The sequence below is a fragment of the Rhineura floridana genome, chromosome 5 (assembly GCF_030035675.1).
Source record: "Rhineura floridana isolate rRhiFlo1 chromosome 5, rRhiFlo1.hap2, whole genome shotgun sequence".
Lineage (NCBI taxonomy): Eukaryota > Metazoa > Chordata > Lepidosauria > Squamata > Rhineuridae > Rhineura > Rhineura floridana.
Window position 1 is genome coordinate 186,893,930 of NC_084484.1, and position 22,881 is coordinate 186,916,810.

The 22,881-nt window shown below is 46.2% G+C and overlaps 1 protein-coding gene across 1 annotated transcript in view; it reads left to right on the forward strand.

Annotated features, from left to right (window-relative positions):
• Window positions 1–22,881, forward strand: part of LOC133386136 (short transient receptor potential channel 2-like) — a 33,497-nt gene that overhangs the window by 9,806 nt on the left and 810 nt on the right. The window contains exons 7-13 of the mRNA XM_061629742.1: window positions 2,761–2,964; window positions 3,949–4,111; window positions 4,791–4,883; window positions 11,298–11,490; window positions 12,832–12,959; window positions 16,015–16,084; window positions 21,582–21,714. Coding sequence (XP_061485726.1) covers window positions 2,761–2,964; window positions 3,949–4,111; window positions 4,791–4,883; window positions 11,298–11,490; window positions 12,832–12,959; window positions 16,015–16,084; window positions 21,582–21,714 — 984 coding nt within the window. The remainder of the gene's footprint in view (window positions 1–2,760; window positions 2,965–3,948; window positions 4,112–4,790; window positions 4,884–11,297; window positions 11,491–12,831; window positions 12,960–16,014; window positions 16,085–21,581; window positions 21,715–22,881) is intronic.

A 22,881-nucleotide genomic window follows, 5' to 3' on the forward strand; every position in this document is an offset into this window, starting at 1 on the left:
TCATGAACCACCCTGTTCAGATCTTGTAAGTTCAGGTCTGTGGCTTCCTTTAGGGAATCAATCCTTCCTCTTTTTCTACTCCCTTCTGTTTTTCCCAGCATTATTATCTTTTCTAGTGAATCATGTCTTCTCATGATGTGTCCAAAGTATGACAACCTCAGCTTCATCATTTTAGTTTCTACTGACAGTTCTGGTTTAATTTATTCTAACACCCAATTATTTGTCTTTTTCGCAGTCCATGGTATGCGCAAAGCTCTCCTCCAGCACCACATTTCAAATGAGTGGATTTTTCTCTTATGTGCCTTTTTCACTGTCCAACTTTCACATCCATACATAGAGATCGGGAATACCATGGTCTGAATGATCCTGACTTTGGTGTTCAGTGATACGTCTTTGCATTTGAGGACCTTTTCTAGTTCTCTCACAGCTGCCCTACCCAGTCCTAGCCTTCTACTGATTTCTTGACTATTGCCTCCATTTTGGTTAATCACTGTGCCGAGGTATTGATAATCCTTGACAAGTTCAATGTCCTCATTGTCAACTGTAAAGTTACATAAATCTGTTGTCGTTACTTTAGTCTTCTTGACGTTCAGCTGTAGTCCTGCTTTTGTGCTTTCCTCTTTAACTTTCGAAAGCATTTGTTTCAAATCATTACTGATTTCTGCTAGTAGTATGGTATCATCTGCATATCTTAAATTATTGATATTTCTCTCTCCAATTTTCATACCTCCTTCATCTTGGTTCAATCCTGCTTTCCGTATGATATGTTCTGCGTACAGAGTAAACAAATAGGGTGATAAAATACACCCCTGTCTCACACCCTTTCCGACGGGGAACCAATAGGTTTCTCCATATTCTGTCTTTACAGTAGCCTCTTGTCCAGAGTATAGGTTGCGCATCAGGACAATCAGATCCTGTGGCACTCCCATTTCTTTTAAAGCATTCCATAGTTTTTCATGATCTACACAGTCAAAGGCTTTGCTTAATCTATAAAGCACAGGGTGATTTTCTTCTGAAATTCCTTGCTCCGTTCCATTATCCAACGTATGTTTGTGATATGATCTCTGGTGCCTCTTCCCTTTCTAAATCCAGCTTGGACATCTGGCATTTCTCGCTCCATATATGGTAAGAGCCTTTATTGTAGAATCTTGAGCATTACTTTACTTGCATGGGATATTAAGGCAATAGTTCAGTGATTACTGCATTCTCTGGGATCCCCTTTCTTTGGAAGTGGGATATATATTGAACGCTTCCAGTCTGTGGGCCATAGTTTAGTTTTCCATATTTCTTGACAAATTTTTGTCAAAATTTGGACAGATTCAGTCTCAGTAGCTTGTAGCAACTCTATTGGTATGCCGTCTATTCCTGGTGATTTGTTTCTTCCAAGAATTTTAAGAGCAGCTCTCACCTCACATTCTAAAACTTCTGGTTAAATAGTAGTTCTTTTAAAGACCAGCTGGCATAGAAACAGGTCAGGGACAGGAGGTGCCTGCTGGAGCTGGCCTTCTAGCAAAGCTGGTGGAATGACCCCTGCTTCTCATCTCTCTTACTCAGGCAGCCTGATGGAATACCTGCTGCCAGGTGACAGTTGAGGGACGGAGAAACGGTGGCTTAGCATTAGAAAGGAGAAGACCCTGGATAAGAAGGAGTGGAGAAAAAGATCGACCAGAGGCACCAGGGGCTGACCAATGTTCTGCCCCACACAGTGGTTCCAGGCAAGCAAAGTGAGGCAAGGCAGAGGTCAAAATCCAAAAGGCAAAGGAGCAAGGCAGGTAGCACTCTGGACAGCTCCAAGTGGCACTGAGGCTGGCAGTCAGACAAGGCAGGCTTGAATGCCACTCCAACCGCCAGGAAGCACAGACTTGAGCCTTCCTCTCGGCAACTGGCCCTCTCCCTGATGGGCAGAATCTCTACTCTTTTAGGAGCCAGAGAAGTGCTGGCATTATGGACACCTTTGGTGCTGGAATGTCCAAGGACATAAGAACATAAGAAGAGCCTGCTGGATCAGGCCAGTGGCCCATCTAGTCCAGCATCCTGTTCTCACAGTGGCCAACCAGGTGCCTGGGGGAAGCCCGCAAGCAGGACCCGAGTGCAAGAACACTCTCCCCTCCTGAGGCTTCCAGCAACTGGTTTTCAGAAGCATGCTGCCTCTGACTAGGGTGGCAGAGCACAGCCATCACAGCTAGTAGCCATTGATAGCCCTGTCCTCCATGAATTTGTCTAATCTTCTTTTAAAGCCATCCAAGCTGGTGGCCATTACTGCATCTTGTGGGAGCAAATTCCATAGTTTAACTATGCGCTGAGTAAAGAAGTACTTCCTTTTGTCTGTCCTGAATCTTCCAACATTCAGCTTCTTTGAATGTCCACGAGTTCTAGTATTATGAGAGAGGGAGAAGAACTTTTCTCTATCCACTTTCTCAATGCCATGCATAATTTTATACACTTCTATCATGTCTCCTCTGACCCGCCTTTTCTCTAAACTAAAAAGCTCCAAATGCTGCAACCTTTCCTCGTAAGGGAGTCGCTCCATCCCCTTGATCATTCTGGTTGCCCTCTTCTGAACCATAGGAATATCACAAACTGGTTCAGAGGGCATATACTCCTCCTGGTCCAAGGTGTCCTCTGAATCCATGGCCTCTTCCCCTGAGGATGGGAGACAGAGCCCTGGGTCATGACAATGAATAGCCATGGGTGCCATGGGTCCAATGGGGGCCCGTGGTCCTCGGGGTGTTTCCTATGGCGTGTGCGTGTCTCTTCCAGGTTTCTTCTGGTTTGAGTGCAAGGAGGTCTGGATTGAGGGTCTGCGTAGCTACCTCTTGGACTGGTGGAACTTCTTGGACATTGTCATCCTCAGCATGTACCTGGCCTCCTTCGTCCTCAGACTCCTGATATTCCTCAAGGGCCGTGTTTTCTGCCTGGATGCCCAAGCGCCCTCTCCAGAATGCCGTTATTATACTGAAGCTGGTGAGTGCCTCCCACAAGCTGCGGTCCCTTTTCTTCACACTCCACTTTCCTCCTTCTGCCGGCTCCTGCCTCCCGAGGTGCATCTGTCTGTGAGCTCCACGCAAAGGAGGTAAAACTGAAGTTTTTGTTTGGCGATAGGCTTGCATGTGATCATGTGACTTCCAAAGTGGCTACTAGCCATGATAGCTGTGGTCTACATCCACTCTCAGAGGCAGAATGTCTCTGCATATCAGTTGCTGGGAATCACAAAAGGGGACAGTGCAAATTCCATGCTAGAGATAATTAAGAAAGGTATTGAATAAAAAATTGCCAACATCACAATGTTATTATGATGGTTTCTTTTAAATGTTTTGTATTGTTTTAAATGTATAGTTTTGTTTTGTTTTTGTACAACACCCTGCCACCCTGGGCTCCTGCTGGGAGGAAGGGCGGGATATAAATCAAATAATAATGATAATGATAATGATAATAAAACACTAAACCTTTAAATGGCTTCTTTTCAAGTATGAAGTGGTATACAAATTAATTAAATAAAGAAATACACAAATCTATGTTCCTGTCACCCAATTCAATACGATCCACATCCTCAGAACCTTAGCCCAGCCTTCCCCAACCTGCTGTCCTCCAGATATTTTGGACTCAGTTCCCATCAGCCCCAGCCAGTGCAGCTCATTGCACTCCCATCAGCCCCAGTAACATACAGTCATGCTGGCTGGGGCTGAAGGGAGTTGTAGTTCAAAACATCTGTAGGGCCCCAGGTTGGCCAAGGCTGCCTTACCATTTAAAAGACAAGGTTTCCAACAGGGAAGAGCTCTGAGTATGACCAGCAGAAGCAAAATGAAGACTAGAACCTTGGCAGACCTGAACTTGCATATGATGTGCATGGCCCTGCCAGTATTGTACTGTCATGATGTCCCCTCTAAATCAGAACTGGCACAGATGTCACCCACTTCTCTCTGATCCTTTCACCCCTTTATGACATAGATCGTGGGGAGTGGCACACCGAAGACCCCCAGTTCATGGCCGAGGTGCTCTTTGCAGTGACCAGCATGCTGAGTTTCACCCGCCTGGCTTACATCTTGCCCGCCCACGAAACCTTGGGGACGCTGCAGATCTCCATCGGCAAGATGATTGATGACATGATTAGGTGGGGCACCAGGATCTGTCCTCATCACAACCACCCTCCTTGGCTCTGCAGTGCAGCAACCCTTCCCTTCCCCTCAGAGATCCAGAAAATATCTTGAACATCCCTTTCCACTCACTTCTTAGCCTCAGAATGGAGCCCCTGCAGGACATGACCGGTTCATCGTGTTCCAGTCCGAGCGGAGCCTGCCATTGCCCTAAAGAGGGAGGCTGCTTTGGCAAGGAGGCCAGCATGCCAAATGGAACCCCACTGGCAGGAATGAGGCACCAGCCTCTGTCCATGTCGTAGAGAGGGAGACCCGAACAACCTAAGCCCCAAATATCTGAAAGACTGCCTCCTTCCCTACAGAACTCTCGGCTGTTAAGACTGGCAGAGGGGGCATTCTTGATAGTTGCACCACCCTCAGATGCTCAGCCTGGGACAGGGCCTTCTCTATGGCAGCCCCTCTGTCGTGGAACTCCCTCCCCACAGAAGTGCACCTGCAATCTTTGTTGTACAGCTTTCCCGGTATGCTGAAGATGCACCTCTCTAACTTGGCCTTTGACACTTGGCCTATATATTTTAGGGCCTACCCTATCCTCTTGACTGTGATTTGTTTTAACTGATTTTAATATTGTATTTTTAAGATATCTAAATAATAATGATAATGGGTCTCCTTCCTTGTGCATCTCCCACCCTCCAGGTTCATGTTTTTCATGATGATCATCTTGACTGCCTTCTTGTGTGGGATGAACAACATCTACGTCCACTACCAGGAGTCTGAGCGGCTGGGGAGGTATGGCGGCTTGCTTGTGGAGAAGGGGGCAAGGGAGATGGCAGGGCAGGGCTGAAAAGGAGGGTGCCTGAGCGAGATTGGACAACCAGGGCTCTGGGCTGAAGTCCAACGATGCAGCCTCCTTGCTGAAGCTAAGCAGTTTCTTAGTCTGTCGGTGCTCGAATGGGAGACCACCCAGGAACCCCACCTACGTATGCTCCCTCCTGGAGAAAGAAAAGATATAAATGGAATGAATGAATGAATAAGAGGAACAAGTGTCCAGAGTGGGAGCGAATTGCTGCAGCCCAAATGCATTCCATCAAGCTCAACCCACTGGTGTGGGGGGCAAATGGTGAAATAGCAATTAATATCCATGATGGGGAAGGCCAGAATGTGTGGAAGATAATGTGCATATTGTGCAAACAGAAAAATCAGATCTGAATGATCCATTTGTGGTCTAGAGCCCTCCCCCCCACACACACACTCAGTTTCTTTCCCTACTTTGAAAACACTGTTTTCAATCCAAGCAAAAACTTCCTGCATAAAAAACGGGGTTGGACTACGACCTGGGAGACCAGGGTTCAAATCCCCACACAGCCATGAAGCTCACTGGGTGACCTTGGGCCAGTCACTGCCTCTCAGCCTCAGAGGAAAGCAATGGTAACCCCCCCCCGAATACCGTTTACCATGAAAACCTTATTCGTAGGGTTGTCATAAGTCAGAATTGAAGGCAGTCCATTTCCATTTTCAAACTGAATGACAGCTATGGCATGGTTGCCCTCCTTTCCTGTACAATAAGCTCAGGGAGGTAAATATGGTTCACCTTTCCCCATCCTATTCTGTCACCACAACAATCCTCTGAGGTAGCTTCACCTGGAAAATATAGTGATTGGCCCTACATTGGTCATGGAGCTTCATGGCTGAGTGAGGATTTGAAGCCAGGTCTCTTCAGTCCTGATCCCACAGCCTAGTCCAGAGGCCGGCAACCTCAGGCCTGGGAAACAAATGTGGCCTTCTAGGTGTTGGAAGTTTCACTTCAATCAGGGCATTGTCTCTCTGTGTGCTCTGAATCTATTGACCATTAGGGTCAATAGACATAGTTGGTCAGTTGAAAGGGCCCCTGCTTGAATTCTCTCCCTGTTACTTTCCTCCAGTTTAAGCATGCCTCTGATTGATCAGGCTGATATTCTCAGGGTTATCATCACTTCCAGTTCCTCCCCCTTCTTCCCACAATTCTCTCTCTCCCTACCTTTTGAATTCAGCGAGTGTAGATAATTAGGCTTTCCTATCCACGTGTACTTTCTTAGTAAAATGAGTTTGTTTGTTTGTTTGTTTAAAAAAACACCACTTTCTTTCATATTCTTTCATATCTCCAATGATCTCTGCTGCATAAAGCAACTCTGTTCATAGGGTTATGGGCCTAGACATAATTGGAGATTTATAAAAGGAAAAAGAAAAAGGAGTCTGTGGAATCTGTAATATGGCTGCCTCTGATCTGCTAGGAGGTCTGATGCCACTGAGCTGCTAAATGACTCAAACTACAGAAGATAGTCCTTTAGGATGAAAATGCTGCTGAATACTTTGGGGTTAGCTTTTGTCCTCGAAGAACCAAGGCCAGAGGCATCTGGAAAGAAACAAGATGAATGGGATGCTGCAAACAGGAAAGCCATGGGACACATATCTCTAGCTATAAGTGATAATTTAATTTACCATATTGAAGATAAGCAAACTGCAAGCAAAATGTAGGAAAGGTTCAGACAAGTTTTTCAACAAAACACAATAAACACTCAAGCTTCCTTGATGCTAAAACTCTGTAACAAGAGGTTTAAAGATCCAAATAATCTATCAGGGCATATGAGCTCTTTCTTGGGAACAGTAAGAGAACTGCAGCAACAGGTGATAAATTTACCTGAGGCAGCTAAGATCGGCCTTTTGCTCAATACTTTGCTTCCAGAATATGAAGGAATACTTAATTTACTTCAAATTAAGAAAAATGTAACTTTGAGTTTTGTCCAGGAATGTTAACAAGAATTTAATCTAAGAAAACAGGTACAAAATGAGGAAACTAAAAGCCAGGCCTACAGACTGAATCAAGGCTAGCTTGTTTCTTTTATGGAAGTAATCAGCATTCGAAAAGTTCTTGCCCTCGCCTGAGAAAACCCTTTAAGGAAAAGTTCCAAGGGAATGAGTCAGCCAGACCAAAATACAAGTGTAAGGGGGAATGCCTCCCCAAGAAATAATTTTGGAAAAGGAAATAAAACATGTACTGCAAAAGAAATAATTTGCAGAGTTGATTCAAACCAAGCCCACAACAAGATTACGTAGACAGTGGAGCAAATTCACATTTCTTCAACAATTTGGATGTTTTCTCAGAAATACTGTAGATATGGATTATAAAGTCCCAGTTTATCTTGCTGATGGACAATGTATAGAGCTGACAGAGCACCTTGGGCTGACAGAAGCCAATGTAGCAGAAACTCCAGTGGAAGTGCGCTTCTTTAAAGACAATGAGACCAAGGAACCACTGTGAGACAACAGTCAGTACGGGACAGCAATTGGCAAGCTTCTGTACATATCAACTGTAACAAGACAGGACATTGCAGCAGCAGTTGGGATAGTGTACAGAAAAGTTAATGCACCAACGAAGAAAGATTGGACTGCAGTTAAGAGGATAGGAAGATATCTAAAGGGAACTGCAGATCTGAGATTGATGCTACCTGTGAACAGTAATTCCAGACTGATGGGCTACAAGGATACAAACTGGGCTGAAGACAGAGAAGACCAAAAGTCCACTCATGGGAATCTGTGCTATTATAGAGGAGGAGTCATCAGTTGGACTAATAAGAAACAGTCAGTTGTAGCCCTCTCCTCTACAGAAGCAGAAGACATACCTGCAGCACAAGCATGTCAAGAAGAAACCTGGTTTTGCAGACTACTGTTAGACTTTGGAATCAATGAACCAAAGCTAACTAGAATGCATGAAGGCAATAAGAGCTGCATTTTGCTCTCCCAATCAGAGAGGGTGACACCCGAAACAAAGCACTTTGATACCAAGTACCTCTGCCTGAGAGATGTGCAACAGAAAGGGCTCATTGAGCTGATGTACTGCCTGACAGAAGAAATGGCCGCAGATGTTCTTACTGAACCACTGCCCAGAGAGCGTTTTCAGGATCCAGTGAAGTGGTGGGAGTTTAAAAACACTATATTAGAAGCTCAACTGGAGTGCATACCGCAGATCAGAAAAGGTACCGCCAGGGCCAAGAAGATGCCAGCATGGTTAACAAGCAAAGTCAAGGAAGCTCTTAGAGGCAAAAAGTCTTCCTTCAGAAAATGGAAGTTTTGTCCGAATGAAGAAAATAAAAAAGAACACAAACTCTGGCAAAAGAAATGCAAGAAGACAATAAGGGATGCTAAAAAAGAATATGAGGAGCACATTGCTAAGAACATAAAAACCAACAACAAAAAATTCTATAAATACATTCAAAGCAGGAGACCATCTAGGGAGACGATTGGACCCTTGGATGATAAGGGAGTCAAAGGTGTACTAAAGAACGATAAGGAGATTGCAGAGAAGCTAAATGAATTCTTTGCATCTGTCTTCACAGTGGAAGATATAGGGCAGATCCCTGAACCTGAACTAACATTTGCAGGAAGGGTTTCTGAGGAACTGAGACAAATAGTGGTAACGAGAGAGGAAGTTCTAAGCTTAATGGACAATATAAAAACTGACAAATCACCGGGCCCGGATGGCATCCACCCGAGAGTTCTCAAAGAACTCAAAGGTGAAATTGCTGATCTGCTAACTAAAATATGTAACTTGTCCCTCGGGTCCTCCTCCGTGCCTGAGGACTGGAAAGTGGCAAATGTAACGCCAATCTTCAAAAAGGGATCCAGAGGGGATCCCGGAAATTACAGGCCAGTTAGCTTAACTTCTGTCCCTGGAAAACTGGTAGAAAGTATGATTAAAGCTAGATTAACTAAGCACATAGAAGAACAAGCCTTGCTGAAGCAGAGCCAGCATGGCTTCTGCAAGGGAAAGTCCTGTCTCAGTAACCTATTAGAATTCTTTGAGAGTGTCAACAAGCATATAGATAGAGGTGATCCAGTGGACCTAGTGTACTTAGACTTTCAAAAAGCGTTTGACAAGGTACCTCACCAAAGGCTTCTGAGGAAGCTTAGCAGTCATGGAATAAGAGGAGAGGTCCTCTTGTGGATAAGGAATTGGTTAAGAAGCAGAAAGCAGAGAGTAGGAATAAATGGACAGTTCTCCCAATGGAGGGCTGTAGAAAGTGGAGTCCCTCAAGGATCGGTATTGGGACCTGTACTTTTCAACATGTTCATTAATGACCTAGAATTAGGAGTGAGCAGTGAAGTGGCCAAGTTTGCTGATGACACTAAATTGTTCAGGGTTGTTAAAACAAAAAGGGATTGCGAAGAGCTCCAAAAAGATCTCTCCAAACTGAGTGAATGGGCAGAAAAATGGCAAATGCAATTCAATATAAACAAGTGTAAAATTATGCATATTGGAGCAAAAAATCTGAATTTCACATATACGCTCATGGGGTCTGAACTGGCGGTGACCAACCGGGAGAGAGACCTCGGGGTTGTAGTGGACAGCACGATGAAAATGTCGACCCAGTGTGCGGCAGCTGTGAAAAAGGCAAATTCCATGCTAGCGATAATTAGGAAAGGTATTGAAAATAAAACAGCCGATATCATAATGCCGTTGTATAAATCTATGGTGCGGCCGCATTTGGAATACTGTGTACAGTTCTGGTCGCCTCATCTCAAAAAGGATATTATAGAGTTGGAAAAGGTTCAGAAGAGGGCAACCAGAATGATCAAGGGGATGGAGCGACTCCCTTACGAGGAAAGGTTGCAGCATTTGGGGCTTTTTAGTTTAGAGAAAAGGCGGGTCAGAGGAGACATGATAGAAGTGTATAAAATTATGCATGGCATTGAGAAAGTGGATAGAGAAAAGTTCTTCTCCCTCTCTCATAATACTAGAACTCGTGGACATTCAAAGAAGCTGAATGTTGGAAGATTCAGGACAGACAAAAGGAAGTACTTCTTTACTCAGCGCATAGTTAAACTATGGAATTTGCTCCCACAAGATGCAGTAATGGCCACCAGCTTGGATGGCTTTAAAAGAAGATTAGACAAATTCATGGAGGACAGGGCTATCAATGGCTACTAGCCATGATGGCTGTGCTCTGCCACCCTAGTCAGAGGCAGCATGCTTCTGAAAACCATTTGCCGGAAGCCTCAGGAGGGGAGAGTGTTCTTGCACTCGGGTCCTGCTTGCGGGCTTCCCCCAGGCACCTGGTTGGCCACTGTGAGAACAGGATGCTGGACTAGATGGGCCACTGGCCTGATCCAGCAGGCTCTTCTTATGTTCTTATGAGTCGTGACTTGGAGTGTGAGACAATGAGAAGCGGTGTTGGAAGTTTCACTTCAGTCAATGCATTGTCTCACTGGATGCGCTGAATCTACTCACCATTAGGGTCAAGAGACATAGTCAGTTGAAAGGGCCCCTGCTTGAATTCTCTCCCTGTTACTTTCCTCCAGCATGCCTCTGATTGGTCAGACTGATATTCTCAGGGTTATCATCACTTCCAGTTCCTCCTCCTCCTTTCCACAGTTCTCTCTCTCCCTCCCTTTTGAATTTAGTGGGTGTAGATGATTAGGCTTTCCTATCCATGTGTACTTTCTTAATACAATGAGTTTGTGTTTGTTTAAGATAGACTATGAAAGAGAATGGTGTCTGTCTCCAATGCACGTTGCTGCATAAAGCAAATCTCGATCAGCCACCTCTGTCTTGCCCTCAGATTCTTCCCCCAGGCCACAACCTTCACCTGCTTTGCTCTGCGCTCTCCTTGAGTGTTTCTGCCTGGCTGAAATGTGCTCTTGAACTATGATAAATGAACCTTTCTTGCCTGGATGGAGGAAGGAGGGAGATGGAGGCGGGGGGAATAGAGACCTTTGAGTTTTGTGTAGCTGGAATGTAGCCTACTATGCAAAGGTAAGCGTAAAATCTGTGGCTCCACCCACATTTTGCTTCCAGCTCCGCCCACCTCTGGCAAGTGGCACAACAAATCCACTTTTTGAAAAAGCACACAGACATTCTGTGGTTTGGGAAGTGAAGGTGAAATGCATTAAAAAGTGTGGGATGAATTAAGAGGAAGGCATGTAAACACCGCACAAGCAAATCAGGATGAATGATCTTTGTCATATAACCAGCCTGTAAACAAATTAGGATGAATGCTCAATACAGATTGGATATAATATAATCGCCATATAAGCTTTGTGCAAGCAAATCAGGATGAATAAAGAGGTTGCGAGGAGAAGCCCTGTAACCCACATGATTAACAGGAAGAGGGTACCCCTGATTCAACCCTCCCTTCCAGCTGTTTCAGCTTGCTGTCTCTCATGCAGCTTCAACGAGACTTTCCAGTTCCTCTTCTGGACCATGCTTGGGATGGAGAAACACGATGTGGTCGACATGCCCCAGTTCTATGTGGCCGAGCTGGTAGGGAGGGTGCTCTATGGGGTCTTCACCATTGTCATGGTGGTCATCCTCCTCAATATGCTCATTGCCATGATCACGAGGTCATTCCAGAAAATTGAGGTGAGTTCTCCTGAGGGACCCAGGTTAGGAGATGAGTAACAGGCACCCAGTTCATCCTTTGCATGGTATCTCAGATATACTGGAATTGGACTGATGTTTGGGAAGTGTGGAAGGGAGAGGTGGATCTCCAAATCCATAGACTACACAGGCCAGCCAGGGACTTGCAGCCATTTCCATCCCGTCCTGGGCTCATTGCAGTCAGTGCTGTTTCTCTCCCACTGCAGTTCAGCTTCTGCTAAAACCTACATAATTCATTTTGCTATCTTCTATGGCCAAAACGTAAGTGGTTAATGGTGTAATCCATTTCAGTTGAAAAGTAAAGGTGTCCCTGCACTTATAGTGCGAGTCGTTTCCAACTCAGGGTGACGTCTTGCGACATTTAGTAGGCAGACCGTATATATGGGGTGGGATAGCTGAGTACTCATTTTACCGACCACGGATGGATGGAAGGCTGAGTGGACCTCGACCCCTTTTACCGGAAATTCAACTTCCTCCTTCTGTTGGAATTGAGCTCCGGCCGTGAGCAGAGCTTTGGCTGTGTTACTGCCGCTTACCACTCTGTGCCACGGAGTTGAAGGGAAGCATAAAAAACAATGCAGTACATAACATTATTATTTATATAATGTTTGCAGACTCAAAAAAAAAGCAAGTACCACTTGTATTTGCTGGTGTGATTTCTGTTCTGACCGCTGAAGAACATGCAAATTGGATGAATTTCCTCTCCTGTTTCCATTTTTGCCAGAATTCTCTAACCTCCCTAACTGTAGCCAGCTGAGGAACCTTGGTGTTGCTTACCCATGATCAGTCCCCAAGTGACCGGGTGATACACAGCTGCTCTTTCCTGCTATAGGTCAGATTTACGGGAGCTTCAGCTGTTATGCAGCATGTAGGAGTGCTGCACTGCTGGTCTCAGGACAATGCTGCCACCCCCAGGAGATGCGACTGCCTTGGTATCTGCTGCCCAATTCCTACCTGTCGGGGGGAAGGCCGTAGCTCAGTGGTAGAGCATCTGCTCTGCATGCAAAAGGCCCCAGATTCAATCCCTAATGGTGACTCCAGGTAGGGCTGGGAATATCCCCTGTCTGAAACCCCGGAGACCCACTGCCAGTCAGTGTAGACAATACTGAGTTAGATGGGCCACTGGTCTGACTCCTGTGTCAGGCAAGTTCCTGTGTTGCTATGTTGGCCTGCAGGCAGATAATGTTTGTTGCTGTTTTTATTGATCTTCTGTGAGTTGCTCTGCTTTTTTCTGAAGAGCAGGGCGAAGGTGCTTTAAATAAAGAGCATCCTCAGTAGTTTCCAGAACTTTCTTTACCGCCTCTTTCCTCATGCGCTCTGCAGAACGATGCCGATGTGGAATGGAAATTTGCACGCTCCAAGCTCTACTTGTCTTTCTTCAGGGAAGGCTTGACCCTGCCAGTTCCCTTCAACATCATCCCAACACCAAAGGCCATCTTCTACGTCATCAGGTAATTTGGCCACCACAGGAGCAGCGTCAAGCTGCACTTGACAGCATCAAAAATGGGAGGCGGGGACATGTCTGGGATAGTTCCAAGTCACACTCTGACCAAGCACAGGTTGTGCCCCCCATGGGACAGGAGGAGCGGCAAAGGGTGCGCATTTTGCACCTTGCATTGCGTCCTCTAGTAGCCGGATGGCGGAGCTCTGTCTGCAGGCTGCTGACTCCCATGGTGGGGGAAGGACCCCTGGAGCCTTGGAGGACTCGCTGGGATGAACTGGCTGCACAATTTAGAGGATAAAGTTGCTCAACTTGACTCTGCTGTTGTCGCGGTTCTAATCAAAGTGTCCAATGATGCAGTCTGTGATGTGTTGTGGGATCAGTTTCACTTTATGCAGCCCGATGAGGGAGAAGGGTGCTTGTGGCTACACACCAGGCCATCTGTCCTCTTGGCCCCTGTCCTTCTTGGCTCGTTAAATTTATCAGAAAGACTTTGACTGGGTCCAGTGCATGGTTAATGCCTCATTGCATGAGGGAGTGGTCCCTTGCCACCTTGCAAAAAAGGTAATTGTACAGCAGTTCCTAAAGAAGCTTGCCCTGGATCCATTCGTTTGGCCTAACCACTGACCACTCACAAATAATCTTTCTTTCTTTCTTTCTTTTTCTTTCTTTCTTTCTTTCTTTCTTTCTTTCTTTCTTTCTTTCTTTCTTTCTTTCTTTCTTTCTTTCTTTCTTTCTTTCTTTCTTTCTTTCTTTCTGCCTTTCTGCCTTCCTGCCTTTTTCTGGGCATTGTTTTTTGCACCTGCTAAAAATTTTTTTCCCAGGCATGTCATTTTTTCAGATTCGTAGTTCCCTGGTCTTTCAGGGTTTTTTTGTAACAATACAAGTAACAAACATGAGTAATAAAAAGGTAAAAAGAGCAGGAAACATGTCAGTTCATAATACCATTAAGAAAATCAGAGATGCTATTTTAAAAAAGAGAGAGAGAAGCCCCCTCTTTGCTGATCAGCTGATCCAGAGTAGAGAGTGCCCCCCTCCTAGCCCCCCAATTCTCCCACAACACACTCTTGCCTCCAATTTTAATTCAGGGGTTGCACCATAAAGGAAGGTTCTCATGTGAGCGGGAAGAGACACAGAGAGAGAGAGAAAGAAAAGATATAAATATATATATATATATAACTAACAACCTATCCCCTCACACTGCCACGCAAATCCCACCTGGGTTGGGTGAATTAGACCAGCAATCACTTCCTGCAACCTGTCGACCAGAATGACAGTAAACATCTTTATGTCCACATTGATTATAAATTGGTCAATATCTAGCACATAAAGAGGTGGTCCTTACTGGGTTTAGAGAGGACCAGACACAATTTTAACATGCAGTTTTAACATGTAATTTTATTTATGTATAATGGTTTTAAGATTGCTGCTTTTATTTCTAGTTTTCAAATATTTATTTATTCATTCATTCATTTGTTAATTCATTCATTACATTTATAGCCCACCTTTCCTCCAAGGAGATCAAGGTAGCATGCAAACACAGTTTTACCCTTCCAATTTTATTCACACACCAACTCTGTGAAATAGACTGGCTCAAGGTTACCAAAGTGAGCTTCATGGCCAAGTGGGGATTTGAATCCTGGTCTCCCAGTCCAGCACTCACTACCCCACACTGCTTCTCTTATTTTATTTGTTTATTTATTTATTATTTTATTTATATCCTGCCCTTCCTCCTGGCAGGAGACCAGGGCAGCAAACAAAAGCACTAAAACAATTCAAAACATCTTAAAAGCAGACTTTAAAATACATTAAAACAAAACATTTTTAAAAACTGTAAAAACATTTTTTTAAAAAAGGTTTTAAAAATCTTAAAAAGCAATTCCAACACAGACACAGACTGGGATAAGGTCTTAACTTAAAAGGTTTGTTGAAAGAGGAAGGTCTTAAAAAGGTGCTGAAAAGATAACAGAGGTGGCGCCTGTCTAGTATTTAAGGGGAGGGAGTTCCACAGGGTAGGTGCCACAATGCTAAAGGCCCGGTTCCTCCTGATAAGATGGAATCTGTAGGAGGCCCTCACCTGCAGAGTGCAGGATCGACTGGGGATGTAAGGGATAAGACAGTCTTTCAGGTATCCTGGTCCCAAGCTGTATAGGGCTTTGTACACCAAAACCAGAACCTTGAACTTGGCCCAGTAGCAAATGGACAGCCAGTGAAATTCTTTCAGCAGCAGGGTGACATGTTGGCGATACCCTGCCCCAGTGAGCAGTCTTGCCACGGTATTTTGCACCAGCTGCAGCTTCCGAACCAACCTCAAGGGCAGCCCCACATAGAGCACATTACAGTAATCCAGCCTGGAAGTTCAGTGCGTGGACAACAGTGGTCAGTCTATCCCGGTCCAGAAACTGCCGCAGCTGTGTTACCGGCCGAAGCTGGTAAAAGGCACTCCTAGCCACGGAGGTCACCTGGGCCTCTAGCGACAAAGATGGATCCAGGAGCACCCCCAGGCTATGGACCTGCTCTTTCAGAGGGAGTACTACCCTGTCCAAAGCAGGCAACTGACCAATTATCCGAACTCGGGAACCATCAACCCACAGCGCCTCCATCTTGCTAGGATTCAGACTCAGTTTATTGGCCCTCATCCAGCCCACCACCGAGTCCAGGCAGCGGTCAAGGGCTTGCATGGGCTCTCCCGATTCAGATGTTACAGAGAAATAGAGCTAGGTATCATCAGCATACTGCTGACACCTCACCCCAAAGCTCCTGATGATCGCTCCTAAGGGCTTCATATAAATGTTAAACAGCATGGGGGACAAGATGGTACCCTCCGGCACCCCACAGCACATTTATGTTAATTATGTTAATAATGTAAAATTATGTTAATTTATTTTAATGCTGTTTTTCCTGAATATGTTATATTGTCCTTTGTAAACCACTTAGAAGGGTTTCTTAAATCTAATAAGCAGTATATCAATTTCGTTAAGTTAATTATAATAAAAAAATGTGCAATCAGTTGGTCTTGTTCAGGGATTTCTCTGCTAACCTTTTTATTCTTTTTAATCTCTCAGGGGCCTTTTCCGTTTCCTCTGCTGCTACAAACCGAAGCGGCAGCAAAAATATCCCCTGATCCCAACCATTGTAAGTTCCCTTTGTGGCTTTTTCAAGTGTATTGTTGCACACCACCCCAATCTCCGAGCAGTGAGATTTCTGGGGTCCCTGCGCTCATCCAGGGTTTGGTTTCCTTGGGAAGAAGGTCAGCGGAGACTGTGGTGTCTTTATGAAATATGGTTTGTTTATTTACACACATTCCAACCTGAGCTTAGGATGGAGGGGATCAAGGCATCAGCAGTCCATTATCCAGCTTTTCCATCAGGGTTGCAGGAGGCATCCTAAAGCCATGGTGCAGAGAGGCAGTCTCTCTTCCTGCCTCCAGTTCCCATCCTGTCTCTGAGACAACTCTCTCCACACTCAAAGCACAAACCTCTGCTAGCGCCAGGAGGGGAGGGGGAAGGCTGTCCAGAAGAGTTTCAATGACAAAAGGATCTTCCTGCCCCATTCACCAGTTGCTGGGCACCTGAAAGACCCATTAGCAAACTGGCCACTCTATAAGCTTAACAAAATGAACTCATCTGGCCAACACAGCCAGCCCCTCACCCCAAGGCACAGGATTCCAAATCAGAGGCTGGAAGGGGGCCCACAGGAATCATCCATTCCAACCCCCAAACTCACAACAGTATGTTGTTTGCACTGGGTACTCTGGTTGCAGTGGGCTATTCCTCCCTCCCCCCAACATTTGGATCTGTGTGGGGTGGGGCAAAGGTGGGTGTTGGAACAGAGGGAGAGGAAGACTATCAAGCACATAGCTGGGAGGGATCATGCAACCCTGTCCCCCTTCCCCCCCCGCAACTTGTACACTCTTTGCTTTGGGAAAGACAGTTACACAAGAACATAAGAACATAAGAAGAGCCTGCTGGATCAGGCCAGTGGCCCATCTAGTCCAGCATCCTGTTCTCACAGTGGCCAACCAGGTGCCTGGGGGAAGCCCACAAGCAGGACCCGAGTGCAAGAACACTCTCCCCTCCTGAGGCTTCCAGCAACTGGTTTTCAGAAGCATGCTGCCTCTGACTAGGGTGGCAGAGCACAGCCATCACAGCTAGTAGCCATTGATAGCCCTGTCCTCCATGAATTTGTCTAATCTTCTTTTAAAGCCATCCAAGCTGGTGGCCATTACTGCATCTTGTGGGAGCAAATTCCATAGTTTAACTATGCGCTGAGTAAAGAAGTACTTCCTTTTGTCTGTCCTGAATCTTCCAACATTCAGCTTCTTTGAATGTCCACGAGTTCTAGTATTATGAGAGAGGGAGAAGAACTTTTCTCTATCCACTTTCTCAATGCCATGCATAATTTTATACACTTCTATCATGTCTCCTCTGACCCGCCTTTTCTCTAAACTAAAAAGCCCCAAATGCTGCAACCTTTCCTCGTAAGGGAGTCGCTCCATCCCCTTGATCATTCTGGTTGCCCTCTTCTGAACCTTCTCCAACTCTATAATATCCTTTTTGAGATGAGGCGACCAGAACTGTACACAGTATTCCAAATGCGGCCGCACCATAGATTTATACAACGGCATTATGATATCGGCTGTTTTATTTTCAATACCTTTCCTAATTATCCCTAGCATGGAATTTGCCTTTTTCACAGCTGCCGCACACTGGGTCGACATTTTCATCGTGCTGTCCACTACAACCCCGAGGTCTCTCTCCTGGTCGGTCACCGCCAGTTCAGACCCCATGAGCGTATATGTGAAATGCAGATTTTTTGCTCCAATATGCATAATTTTACACTTGTTTATATTGAATTGCATTTGCCATTTTTCTGCCCATTCACTCAGTTTGGAGAGGTCTTTTTGGAGCTCTTCGCAATCCCTTTTTGTTTTAACAACCCTGAACAATTTAGTGTCATCAGCAAACTTGGCCACTTCACTGCTCACTCCTAATTCTAGATCATTAATGAACAAGTTGAAAAGTACAGGTCCCAATACCGATCCTTGAGGGACTCCACTTTCTACAGCCCTCCATTGGGAGAACTGTCCGTTTATTCCTACTCTCTGCTTTCTGCTTCTTAACCAATTCCTTATCCACAAGAGGACCTCTCCTCTTATTCCATGACTGCTAAGCTTCCTCAGAAGCCTTTGGTGAGGTACCTTGTCAAACGCTTTTTGAAAGTCTAAGTACACTATGTCCACTGGATCACCTCTATCTATATGCTTGTTGACACTCTCAAAGAATTCTAATAGGTTATTGAGACAGGACTTTCCCTTGCAGAAGCCATGCTGGCTCTGCTTCAGCAAGGCTTGTTCTTCTATGTGCTTAGTTAATCTAGCTTTAATCATACTTTCTACCAGTTTTCCAGGGACAGAAGTTAAGCTAACTGGCCTGTAATTTCCGGGATCCCCTCTGGATCCCTTTTTGAAGATTGGCGTTACATTTGCCACTTTCCAGTCCTCAGGCACGGAGGAGGACCCAAGGGACAAGTTACATATTTTAGTTAGCAGATCAGCAATTTCACCTTTGAGTTCTTTGAGAACTCTCGGGTGGATGCCATCCGGGCCCGGTGATTTGTCAGTTTTTATATTGTCCATTAAGCTTAGAACTTCCTCTCTCGTTACCACTATTTGTCTCAGTTCCTCAGAATCCCTTCCTGCAAATGTTAGTTCAGGTTCAGGGATCTGCCCTATATCTTCCACTGTGAAGACAGATGCAAAGAGTTCATTTAGCTTCTCTGCAATCTCCTTATCGTTCTTTAGTACACCTTTGACTCCCTTATCATCCAAGGGTCCAATTGTCTCCCTAGATGGTCTCCTGCTTTGAATGTATTTATAGAATTTTTTGTTGTTGGTTTTTATGTTCTTAGCAATGTGCTCCTCAAATTCTTTTTTAGCATCCCTTATTGTCTTCTTGCATTTCTTTTGCCAGAGTTTGTGTTCTTTTTTATTTTCTTCATTTGGACAAGACTTCCATTTTCTGAAGGAAGACTTTTTGCCTCTAAGAGCTTCCTTGACTTTGCTCATTAACCATGCTGGCATCTTCTTGGCCCTGGCGGTACCTTTTCTGATCTGCTGTATGCACTCCAGTTGAGCTTCTAATATAGTGTTTTTAAACAACTTCCAAGCATTTTCGAGTGATGTGACCCTCTGGACTTTGTTTTTCAGCTTTCTTTTTACCAATCCCCTCATTTTTGTGAAGTTTCCTCTTTTGAAGTCAAATGTGACCGTGTTGGATTTTCTTGGCAATTGGCCAGTTACATGTATGTTTAATTTAATAGCACTGTGGTCACTGCTCCCAATCGGTTCGACAACACTTACATCTCGCACCAGGTCCCGGTCCCCACTGAGGATTAAGTCCAGGGTTGCCGTCCCTCTGGTCGGTTCCATGACCAACTGGTCTAGGGCATAGTCATTTAGAATATCTAGAAACTTTGCTTCTTTGTCATGACTGGAACACATATGCAGCCAGTCTGTGTCCGGGTAGTTGAAGTCACCCATTACTACCACATTTCCTAGTTTGGATGCTTCCTCAATTTCATATCTCATCTCAAGGTCTCCCTGAGCATTTTGATCAGGCGGACGATAGATCGTTCCCAGTATTAAGTCCCTCCTGGGGCATGGTATCACCACCCACAACGATTCTGTGGAGGAGTCTGCCTCTTTTGGGGTTTCAAGCTTGCTGGATTCAATGCCTTCTTTCACGTATAGAACGACTCCGCCACCAATACGTCCTTCCCTGTCCTTCCGATATAGTTTATATCCAGGGATAACTGTATCCCACTGGTTTTCTCCATTCCACCAGGTCTCCGTTATGCTCACTATATCAATGCTCTCCTCTAAGACCAAGCACTCCAGTTCTCCCATCTTGGTTCGCAGGCTCCTAGCATTAGCGTACAGGCACTTGTAAGCAGTGTCTCTCTTCAAGTGTCTTTGGCACTTGTGGTTAGGCCTGTGGTAATTTTGCTCTTCTGAATTTATATCCTGTGTCCCTGCTCTCACAATGCCTACTTCTAGGCCTACCCCTTTTAAAATTTCATCATTTCTTTGGTTTTTATCCCAGGGGGGAGGTTTATTCCGAACCGGACCTTTCTCAGCTCCTGTCGGGTTTCCCCCCTCAGTCAGTTTAAAAGCTGCTCTGCTACCTTTTTAATTTTAAGTGCCAGCAGTCTGGTTCCATTCTGGTTCAAGTGGAGCCCGTCCCTTTTGTACAGGCCCGGCTTGTTCCAAAATGTTCCCCGGTGCCTAACAAATCCGAACCCTTCCACCCGACACCATCGTCTCATCCACGCATTGAGACTGCAAAGCTGGGCCTGTCTGGCTGGTCCTGCGCGTGGAACTGGTAGCATTTCAGAGAAAGCCACCTTGGACACAAGGTGACACAAGTGTCACAAGCACCTATTGCAAGCAGTAGTGGACGATGGAGCAGCGAGGTGGCTGAGCTTACCTGACCACCTGGCCATGGAGTCACCAGAAACACCGCTGTGAAGAGGCAAGGCAGTGGGGAGGTTGGTGCTGTGCAAATGCTCCAGTGGACTCAAAATGGTGCTTGAGCCTGTGTTTCTTCACAGTGCCAACCTCCCCACCGCCTTGCCCCTCCCACACTCCCTCTCAGTAAGTAAGCAGCAGCGACTCCACTGCCGGGAGGTCAGGTAAGGGCTGCCGCCCACCCCACAGTCCACTCCTGCTTATTGGCTGTGCTGGCTGGGGCTGATGCAAGTTGTGGTCTAAAACATCTGGAGGGCATTAGGTTGGCAAAGTCTGATTTGGAAAAAGGACAGGCAGGTGCAAACACGATCATCTCTCCAAGCACCACACACACATATACAGTGGCTAACCCCCCCCAATCTATTACGCAGAGACAGAGGCTTACGTTGCTGCTGCTGCTGGATCAGGGCCAGGCTGAGTTTGGCTTTTTGAGATCATTACTAAAGGCTTGGAGCCAGGCAATACTTAAGACACCCAGGTTTGGGTTCTGGGGCTGTGAGCACACTGGTTGCCTACAGCAGTGTGTCCACTGGCCACACCTGGAGGGGGAATGGGTTGCTCTGCCAATCGGTTGTGAAATCTCTTGGAACGTTTTAAAAACACACTCAAGCGGCTCCCACCAGGTTTTACAGTGAAAAGGTGTAGGGTTTGACTAGCGTCATGTGCCCCTATTTTCAGAAAAGAGAGGTGGAGACAGAACAGGAAGTCTCTACCCTAGGAGAGGTTAACTCAAGGGAGTTGCTTAAGGTAAAACTTTAAGCCTCCTACTGGGAGGAAGGGCGGAATATAAATCTAAGAAATAAAATAAATAATAAATAAACCATTTTAGGATCCAACCCACAGATTTAATTTAAGCCAGGGTCTTCTGGTATTCGGGCTCAGCTCCTCATTGCGGTGAAAGGATCAAGTCCTAGACTATGCAAAATAACAACAGGACCCATTGAAGCATGTGCAGAGTGCGTTTACAGTCACAACCACCAACCCCTCACAGTCTAGAGTTGCTCCCAGGGCCTTGGCCAGGTGTGAGCCAACCACCTGGCGGCCCTTCTTGTTTTGGGACTGTGAGCCCTGCCAGCTGCCTGACTCTGTCCTTTTGCCCCTCAGTCTAACCCATCCATGGAGGAGGGCGGCCTGCGTGCGGAGAGCCGCGCTGCCTACCGGCGCCAGGTGCTCAAGGCGCTAGTGCAGCGCTACATCGACACGGCCAGGCGGGAGTTTGAGGAGAGCCGGAGGAAAGGTGAGTGATGATCCCTGAGAAGAGGAGATCCTGATGGGCCACCACCACATCCAGTATTGGTGGCTCAGCCCCCTCCTGCCAACAGTATCGGCCTTCCCCAGCCTGGTGCCCTACAGATGTTTTGGACTACAACTCTCATGAACCCCAGCCAGCAGAGATGTATGATGCTGGGCTGACGGGAGTTGTTGGCAACACAGCTGGAAGGCACCAGGTTGGAAGACGGCAGTGTACACCCTGTGTGATGAGTTTCCCCACACTCGCATGCAACTTCTGCTTGGCTCTGTGCAGCCCCCTCCCCTCTTTCCCTGAGGCCTCGGCCTCCTCCAGCCATCTTCGCCCCTCCGGTCCCTCTTTGCAACCCACCTGTCCTGCTCCCTGCCCCTTCTTGGCCTCCTGCCTGCCTCCCCATAGCTTCACTCCCCTTGCTGCTCTCTCGCCCAGCACTGTGTTCTCTCTGTCCCCACTTCGCTCCATTAGGCCCCCTCGGGCGAGGCTCCCCGGCCCCCAGTCCTCCTTGCCTCTTCTCTCCATTTCTTGAGAGCAGAACTCAGCACGTGGGCAGGAGGACTGTGGCTGGGCGTGTGGCCCTCCAGGGTTTCAGGCATGGCTGTCTCCCGCAGCCCTACCGGGAGATTGATTTGTTTATTTGCTCTTTATTAGTTGCCCATCTGGCTGGTTATCCAGCCACTCTGGGAGACATACAACATAAAACATACAAATTACATTGGAGCATTAAAAAATCTCAAACAATGATACTAAAACACATGCCATTGGCGATGCCGTTGAGGACCAAACCTGGGAGCTCCTGCATGCAAGGCAGGCGCTTGGCCACTGACCTACGATGGTCCTTCCCTGTTTTTTTATAGGGACGGCGATGGGAGGCTATGCCTGAACCAGAATTTTCAGGCAGGCCTTGGCAGGATCCGACCCCCACAAGGGCTCCCTGGGTGGTATTCAATGCGAGTCCTAGACCCACTAAAGTTGATAAACATAACTAACTTACTGGTCTGAGTAGAACTTAGTTGGCTACAACCAGGGATGGCACCAGCCTGTTCTGGGCCCACAGTGCCATAAAGCCAAATATCCCCACCTGAAACATGCGGCTTAAATAAGCCCAGGCACCCCACCTCCCTGCCACGTCAGCGCATCTGCATGTGCATGCTGTCT